The sequence below is a fragment of the Haliotis rubra genome, unplaced genomic scaffold, assembly GCF_003918875.1.
Source record: "Haliotis rubra isolate DU_JTF1 unplaced genomic scaffold, ASM391887v1 Scf44, whole genome shotgun sequence".
In the NCBI taxonomy this organism is placed as follows: domain Eukaryota; kingdom Metazoa; phylum Mollusca; class Gastropoda; order Lepetellida; family Haliotidae; genus Haliotis; species Haliotis rubra.
This window is the reverse complement of record NW_025767124.1, coordinates 3,030,580-3,051,715: the sequence shown is the minus strand read 5'-3', so window position 1 is coordinate 3,051,715 and position 21,136 is coordinate 3,030,580. Positions and strand designations below refer to the sequence as shown.

The following is a 21,136-nucleotide window of genomic DNA, read 5'->3' as shown; positions in this document are numbered from 1 at the left end:
CTTGACAGGGACAGGTAACTCTATATTCCAAGGGAGATAAACGTCAAAAAGATCACGTGACAACCGCCATTTGCCGGAGCTCCGAACTTGGGGCAAGTCAAGGGCAAGTTAAGACCATGGCAACTCGAGCATCAAGGAGGTTTATGGGGACCCTGAAGGTATCGATAAACGACACTCACTTATATTAGATTTGTGTATATATTCATTTTAGATTTCACCGCAAACACTCTCAAATATTCCTCGTCTCCACGTGAATACTGCTGATAATCGAACGTGTTGTCAGCTTGAAATGTCCCGTCGAAATTTGAAGGAAGACAAGTGTCATCGTGTCCTTTTGGTTATGAAAGAGAAAAGTTTATTTTGATAAAATGTGTGTTTTTGAAATATTCACATGTTCATGACATTCTTGATCGCTGGTATTTGTCACCTTTATCAATGACATGCGTTATTTGTGGGAATCTCTTGATTATAGGTTCCATTCGCCCCCAGTGTATACATGTTACAAGAACAAGATATAGCTCCAGACAAATCTTTAGTATCCCTTCACTATCCCTTCACTGATGTCTCTTGCCTCCTCCTCAGCGTTAGTTATGTTGTGGTTAGTGTAGAGTTTCTGCAATCCGTTGCCCTTGGATTGTTAGATAAAAAATGCTAACGAACGAAATCAGTAACAGGTCCTTGTTCACAGATCTTGCATGCCTCTACGACCATTAGGGTTAGCTGAATTTGTATTAGGTATGCACCTAACTATCCTTTGGGAAAGATTTCCGCCCTAAACCCTAAGCCTCACCTAACCCTAGAATCTAACCCCAAACCTAACCCTCGAAATAATCCTAATAAATTGAATACATTTCAAACGGGGGTTACGGGCGGAACTCTTACCATCCTTTGATCCCCTTTCATATCATGAGGGTTAGGTACCCCTTTCCAATTAACATCCCTTCATGTTACTTAGCAGTGTTCACAAATAGTGTTTCAAAGTAACAGGACATTGGGTCCTGTAAGCTTCAGATGTGTGTCTGACCCATTGAAAATTCACAGGACCCAAAGAATAAAATTAAACATACATTTCAGATTTAGCCTTTCTTATAATTGACATTGAAATTATTAACAAACATAAGATTTATAAACAGCAAACAAGTGTCACATGTCACATATAAAACAACTTCAGATAAAGTCATCGTAAAATATACAGTCAGACACTGGGGCCGGCGGGTTGTACAGTTCTATCAGACCTTTGCTGAATCTGCCGGATTTGTCAGAGGGTCAGACGCTATTCGTGAACACTGTACGGTCAGGCACCCCTACACAATCCTTAGGGTTAGTTGTAAGCTTGTGTATGTATCAGCCAATAAATCCAATGCAGTTTGAATGAGTGAGTGAGTTCAGATTTATGCCACACTCAGCAATATTCCAGCTATATGGCAATGGTCTGGAAATGGTTTTACAGACAAGCATGGGTTACTGAAGATCAATTTTAACCCGGATCTTCACGGGTCCAATGCAGTTTGAGGAAACTCAGTACATATTTATCAGTTTGGGAGTTTCACGGAGAAAATGGAGTATGAGCATGTCCACTAAGCAAAACAATCAAGTGGTGATGACTTAGTAAACAAGCACTATTTTTGTGTGAGATCACCTGTTTACCTATAATATCATGTTAGCCAAGCTTAGCTTTAAAGAAAAAGAAAGAGATTTCTTATTCATCTATGCAGCAATGATTGAAATAAAACAAAAAACATGCACCTGATATAGTGCTCAACTCCCCATGATTGAAAATGTCAAGACTGACCCACTAAGTATGTCATTATTCATTCACTCACTTGGCATGCTTGATGCAACCTGTCATCTTACAACAATGCAAGTCATGCAAATTTGTCTGATCTCTGAACCCTACACACGATATAACATAATGAGTTAATAATCCCCAATTTTGTTTCAAGGTTGTTTTAACCTCATGGATACACATACTATTATATTAGTTGAAATAGATTGATTGCCTGATTTGTATTTCTAACCTGGACCTTTTTATGTAAAAGTAAGAAATTATGATATCTATGCATGAAACTGAAAGCAACTATGAGTATGAATGTTAGTTTTTACTTTAGTATTATTTCTTTGCTATGGTACATAGTTCTTCATACCACTGTAAAATTTCGTCTAGGGTCGGCTGATGTCAAGCCAGGCAGCCACAGCACAGTCTGAAGCAGGGGTCAGTCTGCCCAAGCAAGCACCAAAGGTGAGCAATCTCTCCTTGCAGGAATGAATAGAATGATGAACTTCAAAAGTATTTGGGATCAATTGTTTGTTTGTTGTTTAACGCCACACTCGGCAATGCTTCAGCTATATGAAGCAGTATGTAAATAATGAAACTGGACCAGACAATCCACTGACTGACATCATGAGCATCGATCTCTGCAATTATAATAATAATGTTAAAATTTGTATAGTGCCTGAATCCAAGGTTTGGCAAAAGCTCTATCGCCATAACTCGCTCTGCAGGTTACAAGCAATTAGGAAGTTTAGAGATCGATTCCCATTATGCTTCACTACAAATTACATATCTTTGAAAATCATTTACCAGAGATATTTTTCAGACTCTTCTTGATGTTTATGTTATCAGTAAGTAATATATTGATATAGTGTTACCTTTCAGTTTCTACATCATGTATATATCCAAACTGAAAATTAGTGAAATGCCCAGTTACAGCTTAACCCAGTGGAAATGTAATAATTCAATTTCAGCTGACCAAGTTGCCCAATGGTATGATAGTTGCCTCCCTTGAGAACTACTCTCCACTTTCTAGTGTGGCTGTTGTAGTGAATGCTGGATCTAGATTTGAATCCGGAGATAACCTTGGCGTGACTCATTGTCTCAGAGTTGCTGCAGGCCTGGTATGTAGACTGACTTCCCTGTTTTCATTCCAATGCTCAGCAGTGATTTAATTCAGCTTGATCATGTTAAGGACCACAATCTTGATTGTACGAAAGATTAGATTTTTACAGCTTCCTATTTTTCAATTACCAAAGTGGAAATCTTCTAGGACTTCATGCCTCTTTAATGAATGAATTTGATGTTTTGTTTTCATAATCCTCTTGTTAACTGTTTCAACAACAAAAATATTGCAGGGCAGTACTTTTCACTGGAGATTTGCTTTGATAAACATTATAAAATTCCAACTGAAGATTATAATTAGGGTTACCTAGCCTTTAGTTAGAGTTAGAGGGTGTTGAACTTTCTTATGTCTGTAAACACTGTTGCATACCTACAGTTTGGTATAATTTCCTTTGCAGAGCACACAAAAAGCATCACAGTTTAAAATAACTAGAAGCATTCAACAGGTTGGAGGAAACTTACAGTAAGTCTAATTATCATTGTCATAGCATCAGTATAATCAGAACGGCTCAAGTGAGATTTTGGTAATGAGATTTGAAGCCAAATTAAGATTGCAGAAACATTTGATTGATGGAAATATGTAATCATGACCAATCCTGTTACAGTCGATAGGTAATGGCATGGTAAACATGGTAAAAGGTGTGCTATTTTGGGGTATTATGTCATAATAACATCACATCTTCGAATCAGTAACATGATTGTCATCATTTGATGTAGTCTTTTTCATTTCACTTTGTTTTTTGATACAATTCAGTTTTTACACTTTATTACACAAATATTTCAGGTGCACTACTTCAAGAGAGTACATGTCTTACAGTTCAGACTGCACCAGAGACAATGTGTGAGTCCAACTTTCATCCTATTGTGTGCATGTGTGTTTGGGGTTGTGCCCCAGCTGTCTCCAGGATGTCAATGTGTTGTATGGAGTTGTGCCCTTTGGTCAGTATGTGTTAGGAGTCTCAGGTTCCAATCCCAGATTGGGACTTAGATCAAAGTTTTCAAGATTACACATCCTCACATCACTTGTAAAAGTATATTGTGTTGTACGGATTGACTAGCATAATTCAGTACATATGTAATAGTTGTCCATTGTTTTATTGATTTTCATTTTGATCCATGGACTCTGACATCCGTTATGATCCTTGACTTATCAACACAAGACCCAGCAGTCACATGCTGGTTACAGTATTTGAATCGTGCATAGGTTTTCAGTATTTTATCCAAAGAAAACCCATTACATATGTAATCTGGCATTAGTGGCAATACAAAGTCAATAAAATTTTAGATGTGAAGAAGTATTGTTATCATATCTGTGTTATGTGTGGTATCACTAAATATAAGAGGAATGTTTTCCTATACTTTAAAAATAAGTTGAAACATTGTTTCTCTCCAGAGATGAAGTTGTTGACTTTTTACGTGACGTCACAACCAGCCCTTCCTTTAAGCCATGGGAGTTGGCTGATCTTCAGTCCAGACTTGACTTGGATCTGGCCATCTTGGATGCCCAACCACAAGTCAGTAAGTACACTCATTACCAGACTTGTCATCATCAATGACAGGGAAGATGTGGGAGCTGCTGGAGCTGACATATACTACTCACACTTTGCTAAGGATCACCAAAATTCACATCTTTTCTGAAACATAGATTTATATTTTGAAATTGTATCCATTTAAAACTGGATAATTAATGATATGTTAATCCCTCTTTAGGCAAACAGCCACTTTAATCTAACCTTATGCACTTGATACATCAGTAACCATAAAAATGGTTTTCATGGCACCAATCAACCATTTTGCATATCACGGAATGAGTCATTGACAAGTACACAACACCTGTCAATAGCAGGTATGGGATCCACAAGATGAAATTACATGTTGAAACCTAGGATCCATGCTTACAATAAGCTTAGATATTTAAACCAAATTGGACCCCACATCATAGTTTTCTGTTGAATCCATGATTTGATCCTTAGCAAAGTATGAATAGTATATTTAATTGTCTGTGTGATAAAACTGCATCGACCCGGGTTAGAATTGGTCTTCAGTAACCCATACTTGTGGTAAGAGGCGACTGTTTTCATTCACATAGATTGATGTTCATGCTGTTGATCACTGGATTGTCTGATCCATATAGCTGGAATATTGCTTAGTGTGGTGTTAAACAACAAGCCAACCACCTTAAAACTACATGATGTATGCTACTCAAGTTTAATTATAGGAATACTAAATATTTAATGGTTTTTGCGTATACATGATGTTCAAAGTTATTGTTGAGTATTTCTGAATCATCATGTAGCAATATTCCACCTATAACAATATTAATTAAGGTGGATTACTCTCAGAATGCGTTCTTGCAGTAGGCCCAAAACTCTGTGATAAAATTAATTGTATGCATTTTTAAACTGGTAATGAAGTATGTGTACCAGTTAATTGAATGTACAATGTATAATTTCTAGAACTGTTTGAGCTGCTCCACCAGGCAGCATTCAGGAACACCTTGGGACGGTCTGTCTATGCTCCTGAGTTCATGGTTGGCAAGTACAGCCCAGAACAGGTTAGTATACATCAAGCATGCAGGTAAAATGCACACTTATCTAAAATGATTTGTATCCTGAATATCTTGGGGGATATGTTCCTGTAGTGAAAAGGGAGGATTTTCATTTTTCATTGAGCCATGTGGACAGACAAGGATCAAATTTGATTTGTATAATGAACCTCCAAAAGCAAAACCTCCTTTCTGACTTAAAAAAATACCTTGAGGACCTTATAGATGGAAATTGGTCAGTGTCCTAAAAATTGTAATAGATCATAAACATTGATCATGTCACCTGCAGCTATGTACATTGCAAAAAAACCTCTCCAATACATGTTTCCAAAATGAGCATCAAACACTCTGAAGGTCTTGTAGTAACAGGTTATGGTCGATGGACACTCCACTTAGAGTATTGGGAAAGTGTAATCATCTTGCCTCTATCTTCTTTCTCGCAGCTGCTTCATTACATCAAGAACTACTACACTGGTGAGAGGATGGCACTGATCGGTGCTGGGGTCGACCATGATGTTCTCGTCAACCTAGCCAAGAAGTTCACCCCATTCAGCTCTGCTGGTGCCGCTTCAGAACCGGCTAGGTATTATGGAGGAGGTATGCTAGAAATAGGGAGTACTTTTGTGATGTGTTGAGTTTTCGTAATAGACAGGGATGATCAATAATTTCCATTGTTTAAAATGGCTGACTAATCTAGCTATATGATGACAGCCTTTAAACATTTGAGTTTGAACCAGACATACCAGTGATTGATATGAGAAGCCTCCCATGTTGTCTCAATATGATTGAGCCAAGTAACTGAGCCTGGCTCCCAATCTGTATTTTCCTCAAAAGACAAGCATCATCAAGCGGGGATTATTGAAAACCAAATGAATGCAATACATTGTGTAGGTTATTATAAATATGCAAGTGGATTAGATCTGATGATGAACAGTACAATAACTTTCGTTAAAGCGTTCGCTTCCCACACCAAAGACCTGGGTTCGATTCCCCACATGGGTACAATGTGTGAAGCCTGGTGTCCCCCGCCATCATATTGCTGGAATATTGCTATAATCGGCTATAAACGTCACTCACTCACTCACTCTTGTTACAGGGGAACTCCGTGTGGCCAACAGCAATCCTCTGACATATGCTGCAGTGGCAGTTGAAGGACCAAGGTTAGTGACTCTACTCCATAACTAACATCCTCGATAATCTCCAGGGTATACGTTACGATCACTCTCCACTATACCCTGGATGCATCCACGGCTTGGCCCGATAATTATATTACCTCCCTCTGCTGGCTCCGCATTCTCACAGTAGCCAATCAGCTAAGCCGCCGTTACATCCGAGCTTGCCAGTGTCAACAAAGATAGCGGTCGCAGTCGTGAAGGTTTGTATGCAGTGCCACTCAGATTTTTAGGAAATAATACAGACAAATTGACAGATCTGAAACTTTCAAAAATTATATAAAAGATCTCCTTCTACCTCTTTCAGAGTACCTCTGCATCAATTGTGTTGCCAAGTTTAAACGGTTAGATAATTTAAGAAGCGAAAGTGAGTTGTGATTGGTTCGCTCAACTTCCCAGCGTAGACACCTGATTGGATAAAAAGCCAGCTAAGGGAGGTAATAAAATCATCGGGCCAAGCTGCGGATGCATCCAGGGTATAGTGGAGAGTGATCGTAACCTATACCCTGGAGATTATCGAGGATGCATAACTAATCCGTGAAAACAGTCTTCTCTTGGGTTGTTTATGTCACTCAGTTGTGTTCAACAATCCCTTAAATGTTCTTTTGTTATCATGCTTCACTAACGATTCTATAGACATGATAAGACATCACTGCAAAGGACTATATCGTTACACAATAACTTGACTGTTTAGTGATGACTCCTTTTGTGATCGTGGTCATATCAATCTCCATGTCACCTTCAATGTTTTTGATGCAAGGAAATGCATGTCTGCTGCATGGTGAATGAAACTGTTGACAGTGAACTGCTTTAGGTTAAACAGGTTTTTCCAGCTTAAACCTTGAATATCAGTCTGTATGATTGCCGAGACAAAGATATTCGGAATATGAATGATAAGTTTCACTCTCTAACTAACGCTGTAGAGCTGCTTCTGTATCACTTCTTCCTGTACATATACTACTCACACTTTGCTAAGGATCAAATCATGCATTTAACAGAAAACTCTTATGTCGGGTCACATTTGGTTTAAATACCTAAGCTTATTGTATGCATGGATCCTAGGTTTCAGTATGTCATTGCATCTTGTGGATCCCATACCTGCTATTGACATGTGTTGTTTATTTGTCAATGACTCGTTCCATGATTTGCAAAATGGTTGATTGGCGCCATGAAAACCATTTTGTCATCCATTCCGTTGCCATGTACAGCAAGCATAGGTTACTAAGGACCAATTTAAACACCAGTATTACAGGACGTCCTCTTTGGATAAAACTTGAAATAGAAATATAACTAATAACAATAAATGCTTATTTGTGTGAAAGCTGCCGGCCTAGAAAACAGGGAACGAGAGGGTAGGATGTCTTTTAGTTCTGTTTGTTGTTGCATGATTGTAATATTGTTGTTGCTTGGGTGAAAATTTTGACTATTGCATGGTATATAGAGTGTTTGGAGATGCTAATGTTAACTGACCTGTAAACTTCCCTTACGTGGCGTATATAAGCTGTGTTCTGTAATGATTAAGATGTATTGCTCCCATGTGTAAACGAGAAGGACATCATGACAAGTGGCATTCTTGATCACTATATTCACCTCTCTATATTGGAAAGGGGTTGAGAGTGTTCAAAATGTTAGCATATCATTCTAATGGCCTGTGTTTTGATTTTCTCTTTGTACAAATATATGAATTCTCACCGTTATACTGATTTATTAAGAAACGAGGCATAAGCCACACTAACTCCTGCTTTTCTACAAAGCAGGGAGGGGAGTGATGGGGTAGCCTAGTGGTTAAAGTGTTCAAGCGTCATGCAGAAGACCCGGGTTCTATTCCCCACGTGGGTAAAATGTGTGAAGCCCATTTTTGGTGTTCCCTGCCGTGATATTGCTGGAGTATTGCTAAAAGTGGTGTTAAACCATATTCACTCACTACAATGCAGATTATATTTGGCTCTGTTTTCGATTGATTATGAGGCAATGAAAATGGTATTGTCAAAAATTTCTTATCAACTGCCTAATGCCCTTAAAATCATCATAATTATGAACAGTCCTTTATTGTCTCTTTTTCTTCGCAAATTGCAAGGTTTCATATGATGTTCAATATCAGAAGGCTGATGTGATTGAAAGTTGTTATTTGAACAAAGTATCAAAATGTTTCCTGTAGTGTATGATTGCTTAATTTCAAATCATGGCCCTTTAAATAAGTTAGCTTGTTAAGGTAATATCCAAATCTTGGAATCTGGTCAGTGTTGGAGGTTGTTCTTGTCAGTTGTAGATCTACAGATTTCAGTCATAATGGGGTTACTAGAAAAGTATATATGTACACATACATTCAATATGTGTGGTTTTTGGTACTTGCAGCCTTGCTGCCAAGGAGTTGCTGCCTGTGGGTGTGCTTCAGAACATCATGGGCATTGGCCCATACGTAAAGTACAGCCCTAACACCACAGTGTCCAAACTGGGACAGGCGGTGTCTGGGGCCTGCTCTCAACCTTTCGCTGTGAGTTGTTGGTGTCATCAATACATGAAATAATAACTTTTGATCAAAATTGAAGTCATTTTTTGTTTGGATAAAAATTGTACCACTGTCGCCTTCGGTCAAGTGAGCTAAAAGTTCTCATAAACTATCCTACCAGTAATATGTTCTTGACTGTCTTGTAACCAAATTGTCCTTTTTCAGTTGTACAGTTTACAATGATCACCAAACGTAGACCCATTTACTGAAGATTTTACTTCTCATAGCATATCTTACCTTTGTATTGTTACCAATGGCTTCTTTTCGTTAGCTCACTCACTGATGAAATTCTCTATTTATTACTTTTTTTCGGACAGGTTTCCTGCATAAATGCCAACTACACAGATGGTGGGCTGTTTGGATTCTCTGCTGTAGCTCAACCAAATGAAATTGGACAGGTATGGTCTTGTTGCATGTTCATAGGACTAGTAACTCTTCAAGTCTCACCTGATTATTACAAAGTTCTTTTGGTCACTTGATGTTTTGTGTATATTTTGGCATGCTGAAATTTGTGATTTTCATATATGTAATCAGTAGTATCACCATTCAGTATTTGCTCAGTATTGGAACAGAAAAGGGGCCAAGAATCATGTGAATATTGATTTTACCATATGATATTCTGTTGGTGTTTTGGATACACCTACAGTGTTCAAAATTGTTGGCAATGCATATGAAGACACGTGAGACTGTTATTAATACGTATTCCAGGTATTGAGAGCGGCATTCAACCAGTTTGCCTCGGTCACCAAAGGAGTCACAGATCAGGAAGTTGCCAGAGCCAAGTAAGTTACTGGTCATTTTTAAACTGTGTTTTGATTGGAGCAAATGTGTCTTGAATATTTCAAAATGTTGAAAAGATTGTATGGATGATTTATAACTGTTGAAGGAAAACACGACAGTTATTGCCTTATTGAGTTACCTGATAGTTCTGTCCTTGCTGTGTACTTAAATGTCATTATATATGTCTAGACCCACGAAATAGTGGAAATAACAAGGAGGCATGGATTTGGGTCAGTCTTATGCCACATGTGACATTTGCATTTGTTGGGTACGTTACAATTCAGATCCCTCAGAAGTCACATGACATATATGTTTCACTGAAATTGTGATGCTATTTAACATGAAAACTGTACGCGACAGAATCCAACTGAAGGCCAACGTGTTGATGGCCGTGGAAAGCCAGGCCGGAGTCATGGTGGATCTGGCTGAACAGGCTCTTGGTCACCAACAAATCATACCAGTAGAGGAGGTCGCCAGGATGATCGACTCTATCACCACGGCCGATGTAGTTAATGTGAGTATGCCATTCAAAGTGATGTACGATTGTCCTTGACTTTTCTAGTGGTTAATCGTAGTGGTGTTCGATGATCGGAAAAATAAAAAATCGAGTGAAAGAAGGATTAATAATGATTATCGATTGTACAAAAAATATTTTTGATTAATTTTGAATTTTGTTGTTTTTGTATAGCACCCTTGAATTAAGTATACTAACCATTTAATTTGATGAATATTCAAGAAATTGGTGATTACATTAAAAATGTATATATTTCGATTATAATCGATAATCATTCTCCACAAGTCCTCCGATAATCGATAGTGGATTTGGTTTTCCAACACTAGTTAATCGTAAATAACTTATGTAGCTTTGATCAATATAGTCAGTCACTCAGAGAATCAATTGCAAAGACAATACTAGAGAGCGTTACTGCAGGTAGAAACATTACCTTAATGCTTTAGACTAAAGACCTGACAAATTTGGACTGGCCGTTTTTGATGCGTAACTGATGGAATAGTTACAAAAAAAAATGGACTGAGCATTTGTGAATAAGAGTTCTTTGCCAATGTCAACATTGGCTCCAACTAGGTCCTTACTTGTTGTCAATACTTGTAATAAGTGAAGACTAACAGCAGTGGTCAGACACTGTAACATGTCCATTTTCATGTCCTTTACGCAAATGGTGTGGCTATTGCTCATGATCTTGGTAATATTCATGAGTGCCTGGCTCAGATCCATGTTTCACAGGTTGACAGATACAGCTGAAATATTGCTGACTGATGGACATCTTATTACAGACCCTGTATAGTCAGTTGCCTGGAACACATCAGGTGTGATTAGCAAATTCAGTGTTTGCCTTGTGTTCAACAGGTTGCCAAGAGGATGATCAACGGCAAGCCCTCCATGGCTGCAGTTGGAGATCTCTCTGGAACTCCCTACCTGGATGAGCTGTACAAGTAACTCTGTGGACCTTAGGACATGTGTGTTAAAGTGTATTGTGATCGGGGTCAGACATCTCCCCGAGTCCTCCATTCAGACAGTTACCATCCAACTGCATTGTTATTTATGGAGTCTTTGGACATTATTTGAAGACGTTCAACTGTGTAAAATAGTGAAACACAAGTGAATAAATGTTTATGAAAGTGTGTCTTGTTGGTGTTTAAATCTTTCACATCAGATAAACATCCATTGAAGCCCAAGTAAATTACAAACAAGTCTGATGACAATGATTTATATACATGTAATGGAATGACAACATTTACAATCTGTATACACATATCTTTCTTTGCTTAGTTTTTTAGCTGGCAACATAGAATCTTTCTGCAAAGCATTGTTTTTTTTGTGTAAAAGTAGAAAAATATATTTACAGTGACCGGACTCCCTTTCAATAATAATGAGAAAAATTCCCCAAATACCAATCTGGAAATGCTGTCAGTTTATTTAAAAATTGGAACATAAGGCCCTATTTACAAACATGCACCTTCAAAGTGATCTACTATCGTGCATTCCTGGGTTTGAACCCACCCCGTCCCATACCCCTTCTCATGTTGCCCCGGCCTGGATGTCCCCCTCTCATGTTGCGATTAGAGTGACCTCCCCTTTGTTGCCCACCACGGTTGTTTGAACCTCTCCCTTGACCCTTTCCACCCCGATCTGAATTATTATTTTTATTTTTGGGCTGAGGGGACTTTGGTCGAAGTCTCTCAATCTCCTCTGTACATCCCGTCACATGATGAGACTCATCAGGAAACAATCTGGCATAAACCTCCGGGTCAAAGTTACTGCTTGTGACTTCCGAACCAATAGACAGCCAGCCTGGTCTGATGGTACTGTCTCTGGCAAACAAATGGATTCTTCTCCTCCCAAGACAGAAGTGTTCAATGATATGGAATATTTCCACAGGCTTGTCCTTACAACCATAAGCAGGCTCCTCTTCAATAATGAGGTCTATGTCAACGTTGGCATGGATGAAGTCTCCATCTGTGCTTCTCTTCACTGTACCCTTGATCCCCATCAGACAGTGTTCCTGCACATTAACATACAGATAAGCACACTGTGAACACTCTTCGCTAGATTCCTGAAAGCTGGACTGCAGCTGGGATAGTTCAACTCAAAAATTAGATTAAAACCAATTCTCTACAACTAAACGGTACAGACAGGTTCTAATACTGACATAGGTACCCAGATGGTATTTTGAGATTATTATAAGAGCAAGTGTGTCATACGACTTATTGAAACGAGTGTGAAATTTTTGCACGAGTTTTGTATAAGTCATGACACACTTGCTCGAGTGTAATAATTTCTTTATCCATTTTATTCATGTACATTTGTGCAGTAAAACATGGTAAGCAAGTGTGAGGGCCCACTTCATTGATGTCATGTTCAATTGTGTAATGACATCACAGACGACGAAACACAGAAACAATGGTTGCTCGGCAAAAGTGATATGTGCACATATGATGTATGACACTTGTTATGTTTTACCATATGGGTAATAAATGCACATAGGTATTACTTTGAAACTTCAGATGGTTGTGCCTCTCGATAAAATCTGTTTGGAGCACAGCATCTCTTTAATTATGGTGTCTATAGCCTGCACATTTTCAGTCCTGGTGTAAATGGTGTAGTGAGTGCCATATGTGTGAAACATTATCTCTGGCTTACAGAGTTACTCATTAACTGCTAAATTACTTTACATTTTGATTTTGCTTGGACTGCCTATTTAGATGGAGCATAGTCCCCTTTAAACTTTTAATGGACAGTTTGTAAATGATGCTCTTCTTCAGAACAAGTAAGATGATAGTTTTGACCACTTGATCCATACATATCTTTGACAGCTTCATTTTAGGTGTATGCTCATTATATTCTTCACATTGCTCAATCAATTTGAACATATTGCCCATGCTAAAGTCTCACCTTTGTTCTCTGGAAGATAGCATTGGGTTCCAGATTTTTGTTGTGTCCTGGATTCTTAATATTAGTCTTGATCCAACAAATATCTTCACATCTCCTGAAGCCCCATCTCTTCAGACACTGAAATAATGCAAATTCACTCTTGTAAATATCAAACTATCTTAGTCTGAACCTGTCTCCTAGAAGGGTTACTAATTTCTGACAAATGAAAAGCCTGTATACCAAACATTCAGCTGCAAGACAAAATTAAATTCTGCACACATGCTCAGAAATAGTTTGAAGAAACATGCATGTCTATAGGAATTTATCCCAAAAAATATGTAAACTCAGATTTAAGAATAGTCCTTAATCTATATGCATGAACTTCATTACTGCTGTATATGATAGTGATATCCTGTGCTTTGCAATGTAGGAGTATCCCCACCTGTCTGCCTCTCTCTAGGCCCTCAGCATTGCCACACCAGATCCACAAGAAGGACCTCTGGGCAGCTATTGCAGGAACATCCAAGCGTTCAATCTGAAGCAGCATCAAATCTAATGAACCAGGTCTATACAACATACGTCGTTACCAGTGTTTTCTGTGCCTGGCAACTATAACTGAAGACATTATTCCAGGATTTCCAAAGGCTTGCTTAGAAGCTCAGAGGTAAACCGTCCTCAAAATGTATTGCTATCATTAGCACTACTGTAATAATCAGATGAACATTGAAATGCAGGAGCATCATTCCTTCCATTTTGAAAAATGGAGTACAAAGTTGTCAAATGTATTTGTATTTCAGTAAGCTCTTCTTCATTTAACCTGATGTCAATATTTACAAATTAAGTTATCAAGTTATGATTAAATTTTAATAATTTTCTTCTGATTGTAGAATAAATGGCATAATTTGGTCATGGAACTATTAAAGTCAAACTACTTCCAGAATTATAATTTTGTTGACATACATAGTAAGCTAGCATAGACCGAAATTGGCAGTAATACTATCGCCTTTGTGGAAGATGGTTCGACCAAACATACCTCATCCCAGTTCCAGTACCGATCAAACACAACCCCTTTAGTTCTCTGGTACTCCACCAGAGGGGGTTCAACCAGGATCACATCAAACTTGCACTGAAGCTCTCGAAGATCAAATGTCTCCAGGTCACAGTTGTAGTACCTGAGAAAATAATCAACTCCAAAATAGTGAAAGCTGAAATGTGCAATGACTCAATAAATACATCTTTGGTTTGTTTTTTTAATGCTATTCCAGCTATATGGTAACAGTCCGTAAATAATCAAATCTGAACCAGACAACCCAGTGATCAACATCATGAGCATTGATCTACACAACTGGGATATGATGACGTGTCAACCAAGTCGGCGAGCCTGACCACCTGATGCCGACAAGCACGTGTTGCTGAAGACCAATTCTAACACAGACAGGTCAAACATATATCAGCTTCAGTGGTGTGGTGGTCATCAAATCAGAAGATTCAGGGGTGATTGTTGTCATTTAATACCTCTGATTGACCAATCAGAATGGTGTTATTTCCAAATGTATGTTAGATTTAGGTTTTGTAATGTGTGGAACATGCCATACTGTGATAAGAACAGCTATTGTGACTTACATGGGAGGAGAACTGGTTTTGGATATGAGTTCATCCTTCAGTCGAATGAGTTCTCGCAGTTTGGGGTACTCTTCAAACCTGTTGGCTAGACCTACAGTGAAATAACAAAAGAATCTTTAACTCTGTGCTGCTGATGCTTGAGGTGATAGTGCCATTGCCATTCAGAAACTGTGGTGGTGGAATTGGGTTTAACGTCGTGCTTGAGAATATTTCACTCATATGATGACGTGCATGCGTGTGTATGTGTATGTGCGGCTGCTTGTACTAGCCCAGACTTAAGCTGGTTTTATAGTGATAGCCCACTGAGATACCATGCCGCAGTGAAGCATGAATACCCCACTCAGACACATTATACTGACTCCAAGCTGACCAGTCCTTGTTGTACCCATTAATGCCGAGAGCCAGGCAGGGACCAACAAGTACCATATTTTAACGTTTTTGGGTATGACGCGGTCAGGGATTGAACCCGCGACCTTCCGCTCTCCGGGCGGACGCTCTAACCACTACACCACGGAGGCTGTCATAGTGACAGTGAGACTCCATAGTAGCTACATCCTTAATAGTTTCAGCATGAAAGTTATTATTTTTTACGTCAGCTATCGTTTATAATGAAGCTACGTCTAATTTCAAATTGGGCATTTAAAAGTGTCCTTTATAATACAATATCGTCGCACACTAATTTGCATAAAGCCATGGTCTGTTCCAAATAAATCGTTTTGGACTTCGACAAAAACTGCATTGCTCATTTCTGCACTCATCTCTCTTAGTAAAGTCCTTGTTCTACGTTTCCTATGTCCCTACCACTGAGACTGTTGTTAGGCCGAACTTAGTTTAAGAGATATTTCACACTTGCACATATCAACTACATAAATTGTAGAGATAAATGAGAAAATACAGTTTTTTTCTATTTCCGACAGTACTTTAGTTTGTGTGCTCACCTGAACAATCATCAATTACATAATCACATTATCATTACTGTCAGAACATTCAGATGAGCTAGTTATAGAGATATGCTTCTCAATTTCATTTGTTTTTGCTACTTATTTAATAAAATATAGAAAAACATATTTTTATTAATGCAAAGAAGCGACATAAAATGCACCCAAGTTGTTAGTAAGTTGGGTTTAACAACAGTTCTCACAGTATTCAGTTTATAGAGTCACAGTATATGTGGTAGAAAAGCCTGACGCAGGTCTTGGACATTAATCACTATGGTGAAACACATGCATGACAAGATAGGGTGAACCAGGATTCTCTCCATGATAACAGGCTTCCGGCATGTCCAGCTGATACAACTCTGCACAGCAAATTGTTGGCCGAACTCAGCAATATTCCAGCTATATGGCGGAAGTCTGTAATAACCAAGTCTGGACCAGACAATGCAGTGATCAACATCATCTACACAATTGGGATACAATGACATGTGTCCACCAAGTCAGCAAGCCTGACCACCTGATCCTGTTAGTTGCCTCTTACGACAAGCATGGGTTACTGAAGACCAATTCTAACGCAGATCTACACAGGTGCACAGCAAATTGTAGTACCTTGTGCAACTTGACCACCTGTGCCCCCACAGAACAATGACACACACATCCACAACACATACTGTATCCACCTCCTCCTCACTGCAGGAGATACCATGAGATCTTATCTACCCAACAGGAACATCTCTTACCAACATCACGAATGAAATTCTGGGGTCTTTCACCAGTGTCTACAAAGTTCTGGCAGTAGTCATTGTGAGGATTGGCACTCTGCAACCCCTGAAACCAGCATCATCAGATATTACCACAAACAGAATCGGTCTCAAATGGTTGAAAAGGTCAAGAAAAGATTATGCCTAGCAGTAAATGAAGTACTGACTATACAAACATGACCCCAAGCTACAGAAGCTATTTGTACCATCATTAACATTAATTTTTGTCATATGAGCGAAATATTCTCAAGCACGACGTTAAACCCAATTTCACCTCACCTCACCATCATTAACATTAATCTTTGTATCTTTTTAGCTTTGAAAAATGCTTAGACATAGACAATTAAAGTGTCCATGTCTTTTGAGTACATCCATTTATAACATAAACCATCCTGTTTTTCCATTCATATACGACTTGGTGACTTACCTTCAGGAAGGTGCTAGAGTCTCTATACATCTCTTCAGTATCAAAGTCATCTTTTTCTCCATCATTCTAAAACAAGACAATATAACATTCCTAAATTCACAAACAAAAGCAACATCACAGTACAGACTACATTCAGTCCCTTCACTCCCTAAAGCCCTGTGACCAATCTTCAGACAATCTGTATAAGTAATCTTTGTAAATACTAAGGTCACAAATTTACACTTGTCCTATTTTTGGTGCATGTTAGTTTCTTTCACAGCATACACCAGTCTAGAAGTTGTATTCATTATTTCAAAGTTTTCAATGAAACAGTTTCATTTTCATTTAAAGTAAGCTTGATCTTTACCTATGTACAACAAATTTAACAAGTTTATAGTTTTAATAATTGCCCCCCTTTGGCCACCTTAAAAACGCTAAGACTCTAAATACACTGTATGATGAACGCAGTGAGTGAAACCATGCAAACCTACCATCACTCCTCTATTCATCATGTAGTGTTCTAAATTATTGGGGATTCAGCCCTCCACCCCCAAATTATAACATTTGGTATGGCAAGAAGCCGTTGACTTTCAGGCTTAATTGTAAACATTGTTAATGTTTTCATTAATTGATTATTTCATACATTATACAGCATGTTACGAAGAATGATTGTTCACATTCGAAAGCCTATGGTAAACTATATAGTTCCAATAGCTTGTACTGATCCTAGGACTGCATGGTATTACCAGTATCATGCAATACGCTTTTAAAACGATACACATTGTAATAATTTGTCTGAGAACCAGTATATTGGGTAAAAAACATATGAAGTATGCTTTGTGGATTCTGATTAAAAAAACCAACTTTTTTGACGTCCATTGGGTTCATTTACATGCTTGTGATTATGGATATTCATTTATTTCTTTAATAGATCAGTCTGCTATTATCATATTTATGACTTAAAGACTGTAGGTATGATACTGACATCTTTCTGTTTTTGGTTGGGATCACTCCAGACATGTGGTTCCTCGGCCTGCTGCTCCTCTGTTCTTTTCTTCACAACCGGGAAATCAGGTTGGCTGCTTCTGAAAAAGACAAACTGCAATCATGAAGAGCTGCTTGGTGATATTTTTGTACAGAAAATTAGGATGCTAGTTTTTCATTCACATCATCCATACTTCACAGGTTTTGTATACACTATATATTCACTGTCATGTCATTCTTGATTCTTTCAACACACTTACACTTTTAAATCAAATCTGGTACTAATTAAAAGAGTACCACAGTATATCAATGTGTCCTACATGAAAAAAATTCGTCTAAAGTTTAGTGATCAGCTCCAGTTTCTTTCTGATTATGGAAATTTATCAGCTGCCGGTAATAAACTTAAGGATTTCACCCGAGATAAAAAAATCCATGGCCTGCATCGTTTAAGTTTTCTGTCACACTACGTAATATAACAGTCTGTGCCAAAACTGTCCACTGTGTCCCAAATGTTCTTTTGAAATGATTTTCAGCAAGATTTCTCTCTATACTTAGTAACAGTCATAAGCTTACATTATGGGAATGAAACACATTTGACTATACCCTGGCTTCTGAATATTCTGATTCAAGATCTTGACACTGACAGTTTGTATACCATGGCACATATCTGCAGTATTAGTCCCCAGAATGAAACACATACGTCGACGGCTTTTTCTCTTCTTGACCATCTCCTGTCTTGAGTACTGTTTTTAATCCATCAGGAGAACTGACACCCAACTGAAATACAATACACACATAAAATAAAACATATCACTGAACAGAAAATTGTAAAGATTTACATCAAGTTACATAGTTTGTTAAAAGAAGTGATATAACTAAACCTAACCAACAACTAATCCAAAAGGGTACCCTGCCACATGTATCACAAAGAGGTGTTTGATTTTCTAACAACCACAAGGACTATTATAGGGTGTTTAGGGGCATACTACCCTAAAGACTAAAAGTGAGAGAGTGAGTTTGGTTTTACGCGCCGCTTTTAGCAATATTCCAGCAATATCACGGCGGGGAACACCAGAAATGGGCTTCACACATTGTACCCATGTGGGGAATCGAACCCGGGTCTTCGGCGTGACGAGCGAACGCTTTAGCCACTTGGCTACCCCACCACCCCAAGGACTAAAAGGGTTAACCTACCTAACACTAACATAACTACTTCTAAAAATTAGCAGGCATGCAAGATTAGTAAAACAAGAGCCATCCCTGACAGCTGTAGACTGCCCAGTAAACTATGGTCTTGCTGCACATGGTATGGGGTGTCTGTGATTTGAAGAATAATTGGGTCCAAAACTTGCCACAAATCTGATGAAAAAATAAGTATATACTCTGTTCCTCTTAATAAAGAAGTTGACATCCATAAAATCCTCTTCCTTAGATCAACAACAGTCTGTTTGGAAATTGGTTGCAAAAGGGGATAGATGTTTTCAATCTGCCTAAGAGTTCCAGTATTCTCACCAGATACAATGAAATTTACTATAATTGGCTAAGGTTGCAAGGCACAACTTCACAACTGTTCTTCCGTCCTGAGGGTTAGTTGTGTTACTTTGGGTAGGTTACCCTTAACTCTATCCTTAGTCCATTTTCAATCAAGCACACCTATGTGATCATTAGAATATCCTTTTGGGTCCTCAGAGGTCTGAATGGGGTACAGGTTGACTGTCTCTTTGAACAAATTCATTCAATGTAACTTGAGGAGAATCTGTAAATTGTTATCAAGTTTAATGGAGAAAATGGCTACTGGCTATGCATGTAAACCATCATTTGCTGATCACTTGTTACACTAGCACTAATTATTTATGAAAAAAACTAGTTGTACAATGGTAAAGCTTTGACTGATTACATTAACTCTTCAGCTTTGGTGAGTTCCAACACAATCATAGCTATAATGGTACTATTTACCAATATGTTTCCAATTTATCAAACATAATAATTGTAATGTTTTAACAATTTTACTATCATATTATTATCCAAAAATTAGAAAGAACCAATTTACATGTCTACATTGGATTTTGAGGAAATAATTTAGACACATGTCTTCATTTAATAATTTAACACCAGTTAAAGTTACACTCTACGAGAGTAATGCACTTTTTTTCCCCGATTTGTGCGGTGTGGAGGATTGAACTCACTTTCCCTTCCAGCTGGAAGCTATGTCAAGAGTTAGTTCTATTAGCCAACACACTACCACAGGACAAAGGCTGCTATCACTTACAATCAGTTCTCATTTACCATGTCATCAGCACGCAATTGTTTACCTTTATGCACAGTAGACAAAAAGGAAACTTGATTTAATACTACTGTATGGAGTTTCCTCAAACTGTGTTAGCATTATTTAGTAAAAGAGATAGCTCTGTACATCGACATACTTGCACCCTATGAAAGTAAAACTACTTTCATGAAAGTACATGAAAGAAAAACTGTGAACCCTTTTTAGTGTTAGTGCCGGTACTATTGTTATATCCAATATTATTCCCGGGGACGTTCATAGATGCTCCCTGGGCCTGACATCAATAAAGATTATTTAGTATGAGCGATCTAGTCTTACTGTCATGAAAACAACAAAAAATACTCCAATCATATGGTCTCTGAGAACAATGTCCAGTAGGCCCAGTACTCCAACCAAAACAAACTAAAACCCTCATGCTTACGGCTTGTGCAAGAAGCTGCTTTCGCTTCAGTGATTTCTCACGCAATTCTTTCAAACGATCACCCATTTGTGAAACCAAATACTAATGAAACAATATTAAACCTATCACCACTCTTCTAAAAACTTTACTGCTTTTCCCTCCAACGGAAATAGAGCCAATTTGTGGCTGTCGTTGACTGGGCGTCAGTCTAGTGACTACTACTAAACGGCTAAGTTGCTTAACAAAAACACCAGTTATGCATGGAGGGTTAGAAAACAAATGTTGATCTCATATACTGATATAAGATTGGGTTCGACAATAACCGAATGTTTAAAAACCAATTCATAGACTGAAACCAAATCGTTACATATTCCCGTTTGTCCGGTCACCTTTATTACGACAACCGGATTACGGTCTCTATATTACCTTTTCCTTCCTAAAGTTCTTAGT

At 38.2% G+C, this 21,136-nt stretch overlaps 2 protein-coding genes across 2 annotated transcripts; one reads left to right on the top strand and one right to left on the bottom strand.

Annotated features, from left to right (window-relative positions):
* Nucleotides 1–13: 13 nt before the first annotated feature.
* Nucleotides 14–11,543, top strand: LOC124289306 (cytochrome b-c1 complex subunit 2, mitochondrial-like). The gene is made up of 14 exons (XM_046725915.1): nt 14–158; nt 2,165–2,239; nt 2,746–2,895; nt 3,295–3,359; nt 3,681–3,737; nt 4,290–4,414; nt 5,353–5,450; nt 5,885–6,038; nt 6,538–6,601; nt 8,969–9,107; nt 9,440–9,520; nt 9,831–9,904; nt 10,263–10,416; nt 11,269–11,543. The coding sequence occupies exons 1-14, from the start codon at nt 117–119 to the stop codon at nt 11,356–11,358; spliced, it is 1,368 nt and encodes a 455-aa protein (XP_046581871.1). The 5' UTR covers nt 14–116; the 3' UTR covers nt 11,359–11,543.
* A 70-nt stretch (nt 11,544–11,613) lies between these two features.
* LOC124289307 (N6-adenosine-methyltransferase non-catalytic subunit-like) lies at nt 11,614–20,879 on the bottom strand. Its single transcript, XM_046725916.1, has 10 exons — nt 20,708–20,879; nt 18,703–18,779; nt 18,004–18,103; nt 17,040–17,105; nt 16,592–16,679; nt 14,917–15,007; nt 14,327–14,465; nt 13,736–13,828; nt 13,315–13,431; nt 11,614–12,424 (listed from the first exon to the last, which is right to left on the bottom strand). The coding sequence occupies exons 1-10, from the start codon at nt 20,771–20,773 to the stop codon at nt 11,894–11,896; spliced, it is 1,368 nt and encodes a 455-aa protein (XP_046581872.1). The 5' UTR covers nt 20,774–20,879; the 3' UTR covers nt 11,614–11,893.
* Nucleotides 20,880–21,136: the final 257 nt, after the last annotated feature.